General features: G+C 40.7%; 2 protein-coding genes across 2 annotated transcripts; one reads left to right on the forward strand and one right to left on the reverse strand.

Annotated features, from left to right (window-relative positions):
• Nucleotides 1-1,319: 1,319 nt before the first annotated feature.
• On the reverse strand, nucleotides 1,320-6,208 carry LOC115780185 (WD repeat-containing protein 82-like). Its single transcript, XM_030729232.1, has 9 exons — nucleotides 5,837-6,208; nucleotides 5,604-5,704; nucleotides 5,452-5,518; nucleotides 3,916-4,015; nucleotides 2,312-2,428; nucleotides 2,054-2,209; nucleotides 1,881-1,950; nucleotides 1,664-1,806; nucleotides 1,320-1,559 (listed from the first exon to the last, which is right to left on the reverse strand). Exons 1-9 carry the CDS (start codon nucleotides 5,995-5,997, stop codon nucleotides 1,527-1,529), a joined length of 948 nt encoding a protein of 315 aa, XP_030585092.1. The 5' UTR covers nucleotides 5,998-6,208; the 3' UTR covers nucleotides 1,320-1,526.
• A 308-nt stretch (nucleotides 6,209-6,516) lies between these two features.
• rpusd4 (RNA pseudouridine synthase D4) lies at nucleotides 6,517-13,542 on the forward strand. The gene is made up of 6 exons (XM_030728815.1): nucleotides 6,517-7,011; nucleotides 9,052-9,259; nucleotides 9,377-9,470; nucleotides 9,732-9,882; nucleotides 11,557-11,654; nucleotides 13,103-13,542. The coding sequence occupies exons 1-6, from the start codon at nucleotides 6,600-6,602 to the stop codon at nucleotides 13,301-13,303; spliced, it is 1,164 nt and encodes a 387-aa protein (XP_030584675.1). The 5' UTR covers nucleotides 6,517-6,599; the 3' UTR covers nucleotides 13,304-13,542.
• The last annotated feature ends 394 nt before the right edge of the window (nucleotides 13,543-13,936 follow it).

Below are 13,936 nucleotides of genomic sequence, written 5' to 3' on the forward strand. Positions count from 1 at the left end.
GTAGCAAAGGTTAGCTGCTATCATCATGATTTCTAAGTGTGTATCTGTGGTTAACGGGATTAAACTGGTAAAGCTAAATTAAAGGCAAAGTCAAGAGAAGCCACTCATGGATGTTCATTTATCTCTCATGATTAAGGAATAAAGGTTCCTGTTGAAGTCTTGTTTCTTTTTAGTTCTTCTTATTGATCTTTGTACCATCAACCAATTGCATGAAAAAAAAATCTGACATTTATTTCAATTACTCCCTTTACGTTAAATTTTCAAGTCGGGTTAATTCACAGTCTTTGCATTGCTTTCTCACATCTTTCCCACCCTCACTACAGGATCACATTATCTCCGTTCTGGCAGTTATTGGCCAGCTGTACCAGCTCATTGATGGCGTGCTCCAGGCTGCAGAAGTGCATCTTGAGCTGCTGGTCTCTGAAGCCCATCTCCAACAGCTTGCCTATCTTTGAGGGGCCTTGGGAGTTCATGTATTGGGTTGTTGTGACTAAAATTTCCTCTCTGTGGATTTTCACTAAAACTTCTCACATATTCAAATCCTCATCATTATTCCACAAAGAAAAACAAAACAGCCAAACTGGATATAATTTAATAAACAAACTTTACTTTTAGCTATTCTATAAGACTATTCTATACTATAAGACATGCAGTGTGTCTTGACCCATGTTTAGATGTCTGCCATTGACAGAAGAGGGAACAGAGATGTGCACATAGTTCATTGGCAGACTGACATTATTTAAAGTATATATTGTGTGACAGAATAAATAAAGCTTCCAGTTGTAAAATAGCCACAAACGCCCTCACAGATGATCCTGTATGACCTGGGTGAGTAGAGTGCTGGTGGGGGCAGCGGAGTGTCAGGGGTCCACAGTTGCAGCCTGTGGTCATCTGCTGTCACACAATCATCTCTAGGATTTATGGAAAATGGTCTGAAAAAAGAGAAAGTATCCTATAACCAAATGGGGCCCCTGGCTTTGAAGGACACTGGATTCATCAATAAACCAAATAAAAATCTACTGGGAACATATTAATTAATAATAATCTGTAGTAAACACTCACATCCCAAACAACTTGTACTTGTTAGTATTTCCTGCTTTTGAGTGCCTTTACATTTCTTATATTGTTGAGTAGAAAAGCAAAAAAAAAAAAAAAAATCTGGTTGGTAAATTAGTTGCAGCGAGGATACAGCCTAGCAAAATTTGATGATTCATGATTGATGATGAAAGTAATGGAGACAAGGTGTAAATCCAAGATTTATTTAGAAAACAATTTTAAAAACAGTTTCTTATCAAACAGTTAAACAACAAAAACACTGATAAAATGATTCACATCTTGAGAAAAATGTCAAAATACAGGTTAAAAAAAGCTAACGAAGTGTATCTGAACTGAGTTTTAAAAAATTAGCTGTTTATGGCAGAAACAGCATTAAATTTATCCAAAAATACTGCTGGGCCATGAGGTTTGTATTACACCAAAAAAGGACAATCCAACTTCCCTCCATGATGGTGACGTGTTTGGTCCCTTTATGAGTCATCAGGACATGGGAGCCAAAACATCTGTTGAAAAAGCATTAAAAAAAAAGTAAAAATAAGCACATAGTTTCTAGCAGTTTGTCCAGCTGCAAATCCACAACAGACTGATGAAATACGTTTGCTCTCACCGTGTTAGAGCAGGCACTAACAAACGTCATGAAACTGGGATTGAACTGCAGAGCACTGATGGGCCCTGAATGTTTCCCATCCAGCACGGCCACTTTCATCCCACTCTCTGTGCTCCAAACGTGAACTCGCCCGTCCTCTGAACCTGAACAAACCACAGTGTTAACAGGGAGCTTAAAGGAAAAGGCTCAAATATAAAGTTGAGGCCTTCTAGCTTACCAATCATAACAAACTGTGAGTCAGGGGTGAAGCAGGCCTCCAGGGAGATGCCTTTACTGTTGTTGTAGCCCTTAAAATGAGCAAAGAGGGGCGGCTTCAGCATCTACTCTTAAAAAATAATTATACTAACAGGAAAAAAGATGTAATTCTGTTTGTTCTAATATGTCTCTTACAGAAAAAGTATGCAGCACAGATCCATTGAAAGCATTCAGGACACGAATAATCCCTCCATTTGTAGATATGAGGATCTGCTTCCCGTCGTTACTGAATTTGAGTGAAGTCCAGTCACAAACACGATTAAACCTCGTCTCAAAACAGCCAAAGGGGCCCTTTAACAGGATGATTTTAAGATAATTAAGAATAACACTAGCAGCTTCATGAATAAATGCATATGGGCACGAGCAGAAAACCCTTCACATGCTCAACTGTACCTTGTCAAAAGCACGAAAATCGTACAGTTTAACTGTCTTTGAATCCACTCCTGCAGCAAATATCAGCCCTTCAGGGTCAAACGAACACAGAGGTGTCCCCAGCGGATTTATCAAACCCTGAAAATGAACGAGATGGTGCAACATAAACTCTGGACTTTGAAGAAACATACAAAAGAGTCCTAAATGATGACTGCAGTTTGTGTGCATTATAATATTCTTGTTTCTTTTTTCCATTTCGTCCTTATTTACTGCTTAAATTTCAACAAAATTATGTTCAGGGTACTGCATGTAGATTCAGTTTACGTCTGAGCAGACCCAAGAGTAACTGTGGTTCCAGGAGGAGTTTGGAGACCTCCTGTGGTCACCAGAGGTGGCAAAAGAACTGACATTCTGTACTTAAGTAGAAGTATAAGTACTTGTGTTAAAAAATACTTTGGTAAAAGTCGAAGTACTGGTTCAACTTCTTTACTTAAGTAAAAGTAAAAAAGTACAGGCTCTGAAATTTACTCAAAGTAAGAAAGTAAAAGTACCTCTTTGGAGGACGTTTCTACCTGCTATTTTTGTGTAAACTGAACCTTATTATATATTATTGTAATAATATAAAATAATACATGAGAACACAAACATTATTCCAATCTAACTTTGAATCCTAATGAATGCACTCAGCTTGAATCTGTTATGTAGGACACAAACTGTGAAAGGGAATTTAAACACAGCTCTGTTCTCTGTGTCCTCCATAGCAGAGGGTGACTGTGCCTCCACCTAAACACAAACATGAGGATACTCAGGGGTTACAGTGGGATTCAGAAGGGGGAGGAACCCTAAGATCAGCTGTAGTGTCTCTGCATGGGGAGAAGAATCACAGCTTTCTATTGTGAGCTCCAGTAAATGATGTTGGTGTGCAGGCTGTGATCAGCTGACCTGCTGCTGCTGCTCTGAGGTTTACTGCTCTGTGTGGATGAACTGAATTCACAAAGATGTAACCCAGTATTTCACAGCTATCTGAGCTGATCTCCATCCCCTACACTGACAGCATGCAGGCTGTAGAAATGTTGGATTCATTGAATGAATCTCAGCTTCAGCAGCTTTGATTCAAACTCATCTCTGCTGCACTGATGTAACCTGTAACTGTGACCATGAACACAGCCTCTGTGCACCAACACAGTGCTTTACTGTAAATACAGTACAACAAGCTAACCTGTTTATTATGTACTAAACTTTGACGGCGCACCGACCGGAAACGCAAACTTCTCCCTGACGTGTTAAAAAGTAACGAGTCTGTTTTGAAAATGTAAGAAGTAGAAAGTACAGATACTTGTGTAAAAATGTAGGGAGTAAAAGTAAAAAGTACTCAGAAAAATAAATACTCAAGTAAAGTACAGATACCTAAAAATTCTACTTAAGTACAGTAACAAAGTATTTATACTTTGTTACTTCCCACAAGACAAAAGTTTGTTTGTTTTAAACAGGAAGGGTTTGATCACCGTCACTACTAATCTGCAGCACTTTGAGAGGCAGTATTTTGTGTCACGATAAAAAACACAAACATCTATTGTGGTGCAGAGAGAAGAAGAAGTGAAAATTTCAGCTGATAAATGACTTACTTGGCAGTTTTGACAGTGGAGGTCCCAGATCCTGATAGTCTTATCCAACGAGGCAGATATAAATGTGTCATCCACTGGAGACATGGCGAGAGCAGTAACCCTGAAACACACACAGACTGGTTTTAATTGATAAACACAGAACTAATATTTTTACTCAAGATAAAATAAGAAAAGACAGATAATAACACGCTCTTCAGGAATACATTGTAAAAACAAATGTTCTTGTGTATTTGCAAAACACTGAGTGAAAATATGCTTATTGGACACTTTATTAGGTACACCTCATTAGTACTGGGTTGGGTACCCAGTTTTACCTTAATTCTTGATGTCACAGATTCAACAAGGTGCTGGAAACATTCCTCAGAGATTTTGGTCCATATTGACATAACTACAAATTTGTCAGCTGCACAGTCATGCTGCAAATCTCCTCTTCCACAACATCCCAAAGATGCTCTATTGAATTAAGATCTGGTGACTGTGAAGGGCATTTGAGTACACAGAACTCATTGTCATGTACAAGAAACCAATTTGAGATGATCTGAGATGACATGGTGTGTTATCCTGCAGTGGTCAGACGATGGCTACACTGTGGTCATAAAGTTATGGACATGGTCAGCAACAATACTCAGATAGGCTGCGGTGTTGAAGTGATGCTCAGTTGGTACTAAGTGGCCCAAAGTATGCCAAAAAAATATCCCCCACACCATTACACCACCACCACCCTGAACCACTGACAATACAGGATGTATCTATGCTTTAATGTTTACGCCAAATTGTGATCCTACCATCTGAATGTCACAGCAGAGGCTCATCAGCCTAGGCAACGCTTTTCCAATCTTCTACTCTCCAAGTTTGGTGAGCCTGGTGAATTGCAGCCTCAGTTTCCTGTTCTTAGCTGTGGTACCCAGTATGGTCTTCTGCTGCTGTAGCTCATCTTTTTCAAGATTTGACAAGCTGCTTGTTCAGAGATGCTCTTCTGCATAACCTGGTTGTAATAAATGGTTATTTAAGTTACTGTTTCTCTCCTCTGACCTCTAACATCAACAAGGTATTTTCTCCCAGATAACTACAGCTCGCTGGCTATTTTCTCTTTTTCAGACCCCTCCCTGTAAACCCTAGAAATGGCTGTGTGGTAAAGATCCCATTAGATCAGCAGTTTCTGAAATACTCAGATCTGTCTGGCACCAGCAGCCATGGCAAGTTCAATGTAATTAAATCACCTTCTCCTACATTCTGTTACTTGCTTTGAACTTCAGTAGGCTGCCTTGACCATTTCATCTTGCCTAAATAAACCGAGTTGCTGCTATGACCTCAGCTAACTAGATATTTGCATTAAAAAACACTTCAACAGGTGTACCCAAAAAAGCTGCCACTGAGTGTACATTTCCATATTTTAATTAGAACATTAGACTAAGAGCTGCAGTTTACTGAGTTGGTATTTCTTCATATAGGGTGCCTACTAGGTAACTCTGTGCAAGCACTAAATCCCAGTCTACATGTTGTATTTGATTAAGGTTGTGTGTTTGCTTCACTCACCTCTCGGTGTGACCTGGGAAATATCGGATGTACTTGTTGTCAGTGAGTGACAGGTATCGAATGGTATCTGAAAAATCCCCAAATCATAATAAATTTTCCAAAATATACCACTAAGTTTATTTGCAGTACTGTACACGGCGTCGAGTGATTACCATCCAGTTTGTTGGAGCTGTAGACTACTGTGTTTGTATCTCCATGCGTGTAGCGGATGAGGTCTACTCCATACTTCTTGCTGAACAGGTTCCTTTTGCACCTGAGAAAAATACAAAGGGCAGAAAATTAAGATAATGCAGTCACCTGCACGGACACGACATGAAGGCATTCAAACGGAGCATTAATGCACATTAATGATCTTATCCATCACAGACTAATGCTGCCCACTTACTTTCCATCTCGCATGTCATACAGCACTATGCGGTCGTCGTCGCTGCTGGTTATCGCATTTTCACCATTTGGGCTGTAGTCCACACAGTTGACCTTCTCTTCATTTTTTCGATGAGTCCTGGCCACCCTGAAACTTCGTAACACACCGTCTGTAATCTTCATAGCTGCAGATTTTCACCAAAAATTACCTTCAATATAAAAAACATTCCATCATCTCCCTTTTGTCAGATTTAATAAAGCCTGATAATTATTACGATTTGGCTGCGCTATGCATATCCGCTGTCCTTTAGATCACTAAGGTACACTAGGTGCTTATATTTGCATTAAAAGAACCAACAAAAATTCGCAGTTTAGAGCATGCCTGCTTGGAACAACCGGAAATAACGATCGGTTTAATTTTATCATCTACCAGGCGGGCGGTGTTTTCCAGTTGCCATTGCATCATGCAGCTTAAATGGGCCGGGCAGTGTAAGCATAGGTAACAAACACACCTATTGAAAGAAAAGCGGAAATTGCAGGAATTGTTTTTGCATTCACACAGTTCGTAGTTTTAAACATTAAAGAACATTTGAAAGGGATAGTTAGGTTTTTATTTATATATAGTTTTTTAATATTGGAATCATTTTATTTTGAATGAATGGATGAAAGATATGTCTTTATTCTGAAAGGTTTGTCCCGGAAATTCTTTAACAGCTTCAGAGTTCATGGTTGTGTTTTGAAGCTCATGTGCGCAGTCTGATCTGTGAGCCCCACACAGTGCTGCGATGAACAGCTGTGGAAGACTAGGCCGTGTGTTTGACCGGAGCTCCGGCCTAAATCTGTTTTTATTACTGGCCAAACCTCGGAAAAACTGCCGCAAGTGTCCACAGATTACACCGCCCCTCGGCCGGAGTCAGAGCACCGCCGCCAACCACACTCCAGGCCCTAACACCGGCGAGAAACCCCGGCTCAGAGCGGTTGACCTGGCCCGGAAGGTCCAGGGAGAGAAGGAGAAGCCCCAGGCGACAGTTCCTCCGATGTCAGCGCAGCAGAGGAGGGTGATGGAGCTGAAACGGTTCAGTGTGCAGTTGCAAAATGTTCACCCCAATGTGCTGGCCAAACACCTCCATAGAAGCGTGCTGTACCAGGACAAGGATGTAGTGATCCTCAACAAACCCTACGGTGTCCCTGTGGCAGGTAAAACAGCACACTGGGCTGTCCACTTAAAAGGAGTTTGAAAAAAAAATAAATAGGTTTTTGTGTTTATCCCCCAAGCTCGGGTCCTCTACCAGATGCCTGGGAGCTTGAGGGTCCCGCGCAGTATCTTAGCTGTTCCCAGGATTGCGCTCTTCTGGACAGAGATCTCGGATGTCGTTCCTGGAATTTGCTGGAGCCACTTTCCAAGTCTGGTGGTCACTGCCCTGATTGTTCCGATTACCATGGGAACCACTGTTACCTTCACCTTCCACATCCTCTCTAGCTCTTCTCTCACCTCTTGGTATTTCCTTCTTCTTGATGTTGGCATCACTTGGTATTGCTACATCTTATCACTACAGCTTTCTTCCTTCCTTGTCCACCACCACTATGTCTGGTTGGTTAGCCATCACCAGTTTGTTTGTATCTGGAAGTCCCACAGGATCTTAGCTCAGTCATTCTCAACCACCTTTGGGGGCATATCCCACTTTGACCTCAGGACTTCCAGGCCATTATCGGCACAGATGTTCATGGATACTATGTCAGCCACTTTGTTATGACGTTCCATGTATGCCCTGCCTGCTAGCATCTTTCACCCTGCTGTTATGTGCTGGATCGTCTCAGGGGCATCTCTGCACAGCCTGCACCTGGGGTCTTGCCTGGTGTGGTAGACCCCAGGCTCTATTGATCTTGTGCTGAGAGGTTGTTTCTGTGCTGCCATGATTAGTGCCTCTGTGCTGTCTTTCAGCCCAGTTTTGTCCAGCCATTGTTAGGATTTTTTGATATCAGCCACCTCTATCTGCCGGTGATACATGCCGTGCAGAGGCCTGTGCTTCCATGATGGATCCTGTTCTTGCTCCTCCTCTTTCTCTGGTTTCTGCTGCCTGAGGTACACACTAAGTACATGATCAGTTGTGGCCATCTTCCTGATGTACTCTTGGATCTTTGTTTCATCCTGGATAGTGTTTCTGACACCCACTAGTCCTCTAACGCCTTCCTTCCGCTTAGCAAACAGTCTCAGGGTGCTGAATTTTTGGTGAAACCCTCGATGCATGGTAAGGAGCTATCTCAGCTTGATGTCAGTGGCTTCCATCTCCTTCTTTGGACAACTTATTATCCCAGCAGGGTATCTGACAAATGGCAGAACATAAGTGTTAAGTGCCCAGATCTTATTCTTCCCACTCCTCAGGTCTTGCCTTACTCTCTGCAGGCACTTGGTGGTTGCACCTTTCCTAGCGGCTTCTTCATGGTTCTCATTTGTCTGTGGGATTCCAAGGTACTTGTAGCTATTCTCAATGTCTGCAATGTTACCTTCTGGTACCTCCTGTTATTGTTACCATCCCACTACACTTCTCCAGTCCAGTGGTAAATCCCACTCTTGATGGTGACTTGTGCAATTGACTTGAATTTGCCCACTAGTGTTGTTTTCCACATGCCCATTGAGTTCCTGATGTAGGCTCTTAAGGTCCTGTACACAATCAACAGTTCTAGGCATTGCAGGATCCATGTGTGAGCCATTGAGTTATAGGCTTTCTTGTCCAGGTTGTCAACAGGTTGGTCAGTCTGGTCTTATAGTCCTGTGTGACTGCTTTACCTACCAGTAGCTGATGTGTGTCACCTCTGATGTCACCTCAGTTTCCTAATGCTGTGAACCTGTTCACCCATATGGCAATAAAACCTGATGTTACTGCTGATTCCTTTCTGTGCCTCTCTCATGTACTGAGACACGTGCCTCTTCATCTTTGCAGCTTTTCCAGACATCCAAGTTACGATGCCTAACAGGAATGTCTGTATTATATTATATAGATGATTGGTATTAAGGGGCCTTAAGTGTAAGCAAATGTACATGTGTTAAGTCCTTGGAGAGTGTACCATTAGTACTAACCACAAACATTCATCTGCCCATGTATCACTAGTACATTATTGTTATTATCATTATTGAGAAAATCTGGAATGACCATAATAAAAATGTCAGTTATCACACTGAAGCTGGGATTTCTGTACCTGACAACATGCACATGTAATGTTGCTGCTGTCTCCCAGATGACTCAGACGTCACATCCATCACCTCTGTGCTTCCTGTTCTCGCCAAAATGATGGCTGGGATGAAGATAAAGTCTGATTTTCAGCTGCTCCCCTGTCTGGGTCTAGAAAAGGACTCAACAGGAGCTCTCCTGCTGGCCAGAAGGGATGAAGTGGTGGAGCATGTACTCGCTCTGAGTAGACATAACAAAGTGGAGAGAAAGTACTGGTGAGTAGGGGATGCTGATAAGGATTAATTAGTCTAATAACGGACAACCTTGTAATCACACAACATGTTGCACTTTACACAGAGATGTCTCAGTTTGACAGCTTTACTGTTCTTCAGGGTCATCACAGTTGGTGTTCCTGTGCCATCTGAAGGACTGATTGATATTCCCATCATAGAGAGAGAGATCACAGGTCCTCAGCCCCACTACAAGGTGTCTCTTCTATGGTTTCTTTACGCTGTAACATGTAGTTAACTGACATGTATGATCATTGCTGTAAACAACCATTTATGTACTACCTTTAGCTTGACAAATGCAAACAGTGGCTTTCTTTTATGTTTATTGCGCACTAAATCAGTTTGGGTTTGTTGTCCAGGGTATTTGCAAACATCTCATGTAAGTTAATAGTTAGTGGTTATAATGGTGTAACGGTGTACACTTTCCTCAGTCTAATAACTTTTTTTTTAATTTCAGATGGCTCTGAGTCCTCTCTATAGACTGAACAATGAAGGTGATGGTGTAACCAAAGTCCGAAGCCATCGACAAGCTCATCCAGCAGTGACCAAGTACAGAGTCCTGGACAGCAGCAGTGGTTGTAGCCTTGTGGAGCTCCAGCCTTATACAGGTAATAATAAACTTTTTTTTTTTTTTTGGAGAAATTCATCAGGGGCAGCACAGTGGCGTGGTGGTTAACACTGCTGCCTCACAGTTAGAATACCATCTGGAAGGCCTGGGTTCGATTCCACCTTGGCCCAGGCTCCTCCCTCTCTCTCTGTGTGGAGTTTGCATGTTCTCCCCGTGTCTGCGTGAGTTTCCTCCCACAGTCCAAAGACATGCACTTAGGTATTACCCCCCTGGGTGCATGTTCTATTCATTTACATATGAAGACAGAATTATTTTGTATTTCTCAAGTGCTGTTAAACAGAGAGGAATTTAACACAGCTTTTCCAAACATCCTAGTTTGATCTTGGATGCTTACATTATGTACATTTGTACACAGAAAAAAAATATTTTCACAAAATCAAAAATCTGTTAGGGTCAAAATTATTAGGTGCTAATTGTCAATTGTGTCCTTTTTGCTGGGTAACAGCCTGCAGTTGTTTGTTGTAGTTTTCAGTCTCACATGTGTCTCCCGAGCAATCCCAGCCCATTCTTCTTTGGCAAATTTCTCAAGCTCCTCCAGATTTGATGGTCTTCTGGCATAGACTTTGGACTTCAGTTCACCCCACAGACTTTCAGTGGGACTCAAGTCAGGGCTTTGTGCAGGCCAGTTAATAATGTTCACTTTAGTCTCATGGTTTGGGTTGCTGGTGTGTTGCAATATAAAATGGCAACACAGACACAGATTTGCTGCTGACTGCTTAAAGTTTTCTCTCAAAATCTTCACATACCCTCCTTCATTCATGATTCATTCCACCTTGACAAGATTCCCAGTTCCAGATGGTGTTCTTTTGGTTGTACACCCCTCTCTTTCTCCAAACATAAGCAGTGTCTCTACTGCCAAAGGGCGCTAGTTTTGTCTCATCTGACCAAAGGACAGCTTTCTTCAGGTTGTTCTTAGTTTACTCTGGCTTAAAGGTGTCTCTTCTGCAGAAGTGGATATTTTCTTGGTCTACAGCCTTGCAGTACATTCCCTTGCAGCATTCTGGTGATTGTCTTCTTTGAGACCTGACTCGGCTGAGTCATTCACGAGTGTCTTGGCAGTTCTGGGTTTTTTTTTTTTAGACCCATCTCTCACTACTGTTCTTCCCAGAGTTGTTGAAATCTTTCACTTCCTACCTCTGCCAGGCTTGTCCTTGTCACTCCAGTTCTCGACACTTGGTGATAACTTTGTATATCCGTCTCCTGCTTTGTGGGCATCAATGATTCTTTTTCTCAAATCTAAATTGATTTTTGTTTTTGGCACGATGGTTTCTCAAGTGACAGCTCAAACTCTTGCTGAAGTTCTTATACTCTGTATAAACTGGCAGATAACCCTCAATTTTAACTTGATTTTACAAGCTTTGAACATTAAAAAGTTAAAACAGATCCCTTCACAGCAGTCGGTTGTGCTATGGCTTAATACAAAGGTCAGTTTTTCAGGGGGTTATAATGACCCTGGTAATTTTTTTTTCTGAAATAATTCTGTTACTGTGTGCAAATAACTTGTTTTCTAAAGAAAACTAGTATGTTTAGAAATACTGTTTTGAAAATCTCTTACTCTGTTCAAAAAAGCACTTCGGAAAATTTTGGCAAAAAATTTAAATTTCATAGGGAGGCTAATAATTTTGTCCTCATCTGTACTCTGTTGTGTTCACAGGAGTGAAACACCAAATGAGGGTTCATATGGCATTTGCTGTGGGATGCCCCATTCTTGGTGACCACAAATATTCCCACTGGAGCAAACTGGCACCCCAGGTAACATGTTTACAGTATCCCATACAAAACAAGTTAATATGTTAGAGGCACGACCCCCCAAAAGTAGTTGAGTTTTTGTGATATCTCCTACTGGCAGTAGAACAAAGTTCAGCAATGCTTGTCATGTTCTCTAAGGTCTCTCACATATGAAATGATTTCTTGTATGAAAATATTTCACTGGAAAAGCGATTAAATGACAGATGATAATAAAACATTAAAAATAATGCCAAGCCAAATGGAAGATGCTACACATGAAATCCTGTAATTTCATAATGGAAGCTCTGATGTATCCCAAATTGGACATGATAGTGGGCAGGGGGTTCCTTTGCAGGTCTGAAAAACAGAACGTGAATATCTTGATGCACTGAGGAAACAGCCCTACAAACACAAAAGTACAACCTAGTTGGAGATTTCAAATGAGAACGTGATGAATGGATTCATATACTTTAACTGTTGGATGGATGGATGGAATTAGTCCACTTAAAATGTTATTGGCAAAATATCTTTTACAAAGCTAGATGTAGTCACTAGTGAGGGTGAGTGAGCTGAGGGTAATTTGATTAACTTTAAGTCATTGAAACACATTAAAGTTTTAATTTGACCCATCACCACAGGCATTTACACATGTCCTACCATGTCTTACAGTATAATGTATATTAGGAGGGGGGGGGCATTTAGCATAGACAAAGGAACTGAATTGCTAGCTGCAGCTTTAGATTTTTTTTTTTTTTTTAAAGGAATATTACTCAGCAATTCCACTTCCTTGGCTTTAGCTAAAAGTGAATGATACTTGGTTTTACCCTGCTGCATCTGTGTTCTTGATCAGTTTTGTTTGTTTGTTTTTTATGTCATATGTCAGTTTAACCCCTTTTGTTTTAAAATATTTTTATACAAGAACCCATTTCATATAGAATGACCTTTGACAATGTGACATATATTGTATCGGGAGCCTTTCCACAGCATTTATAGTAGCATATAAGCAAGGCAGCAGCACCAACATCAGAAAGTCATATAGTGAGAGACTACATCTCCCCGCTGTATGTAAATATCAAGTCACACTTGTTTTTTGTCAACTCAAATCTAACTACTAATTGTGTTTTTCTGCTGTTATTCTTGCCCAACAAAAAACATGAACTGAGAAAGCTGTATAAAGTAGTCATTAAGGTCCTGCACCTTAATCACTGTTAGCTGCTGTCAGTGCATGTTTTTTCTTTTAAATTCATTCGACACATTTCTGTAACTGTGTTGTAATTAACAGTTTTGACTGTGTTTTATTGCACACATTTAAGGTTATGGCCTTTTTTGTTCATCAGCCTAACAGTGTTTTTAGATCTGATGTTTTAAGATTGACTGATTCACATCAAGTGTTTTTTTTTTCTTTCCAATTACAAGGGCTTGATTCCTGTTTTGTCTCAAATGACCACTAAATAATACATTTTCTTTCACAGAAATTACCCGAACGTGTGTTGGGAAAGCTTGGTCTAGAACAGAGCAAAGTTCGGCACCTTCCTCTTCATTTACATGCGCGACAGCTCATGCTGCCAGGAACCAGCCAAGCTGACATCAACGTATCCTCCCCGCTGCCTAAATACTTCACCCAAACACTGAGTCGATTGTATTTAACACTCCCAAATGAAAAAAATACATGATCATCTCTTTGCTTTGTTCAACTCATTACGGTCCAAATGTGGAATAAATTGCCAAGCTGTGTAAACTGTTGCACTAATATCAAAGCACAAAAGGCTCTGTGGAGAAAGTGGACAGATGTGGAACTGAGCATGACTGTACAGGGTTAATTATGAAAAAATGAATCTATGGAACTGAATAAGAACCATTTCAATAAAATCCAAATGCCATCATTATTAAAGGCCCACAGCTAACCGTTGTACATCAGGTTCTCATGACTTTTTTCTGAATTGCTTGACATGATTTAATACAAGGATGTTTCCGTCTGCATATATTGTTTAATAACCTACTGTACACACATACATGGAGGAATACGTTGGCAAAAGTCCTTGATGGGTGTTTCAGTTGATAGTTTTGTCCTGAGAAAAATCTCCTGAATGACTACAATATATAGATATATAGGTGACAAATTAAAGGAAAACTTTATCCAATGCTGAAATATTTCCGCTCTAATGAGAGTGGTCTCTTCCAGGATGCAGAAGGGGGCCAGAATACTTAAGCTATTAAATAATTAAATCAGGTTATGAGCTTTAGTAACCTGCTCTTAAACAAAAGGAGACTACTTTGGATCACTGTCTCCACTAACATGGTCAAAA

The sequence above is a fragment of the Archocentrus centrarchus genome, chromosome 5, assembly GCF_007364275.1.
Source record: "Archocentrus centrarchus isolate MPI-CPG fArcCen1 chromosome 5, fArcCen1, whole genome shotgun sequence".
NCBI classification, from domain to species: Eukaryota; Metazoa; Chordata; class Actinopteri; order Cichliformes; family Cichlidae; genus Archocentrus; species Archocentrus centrarchus.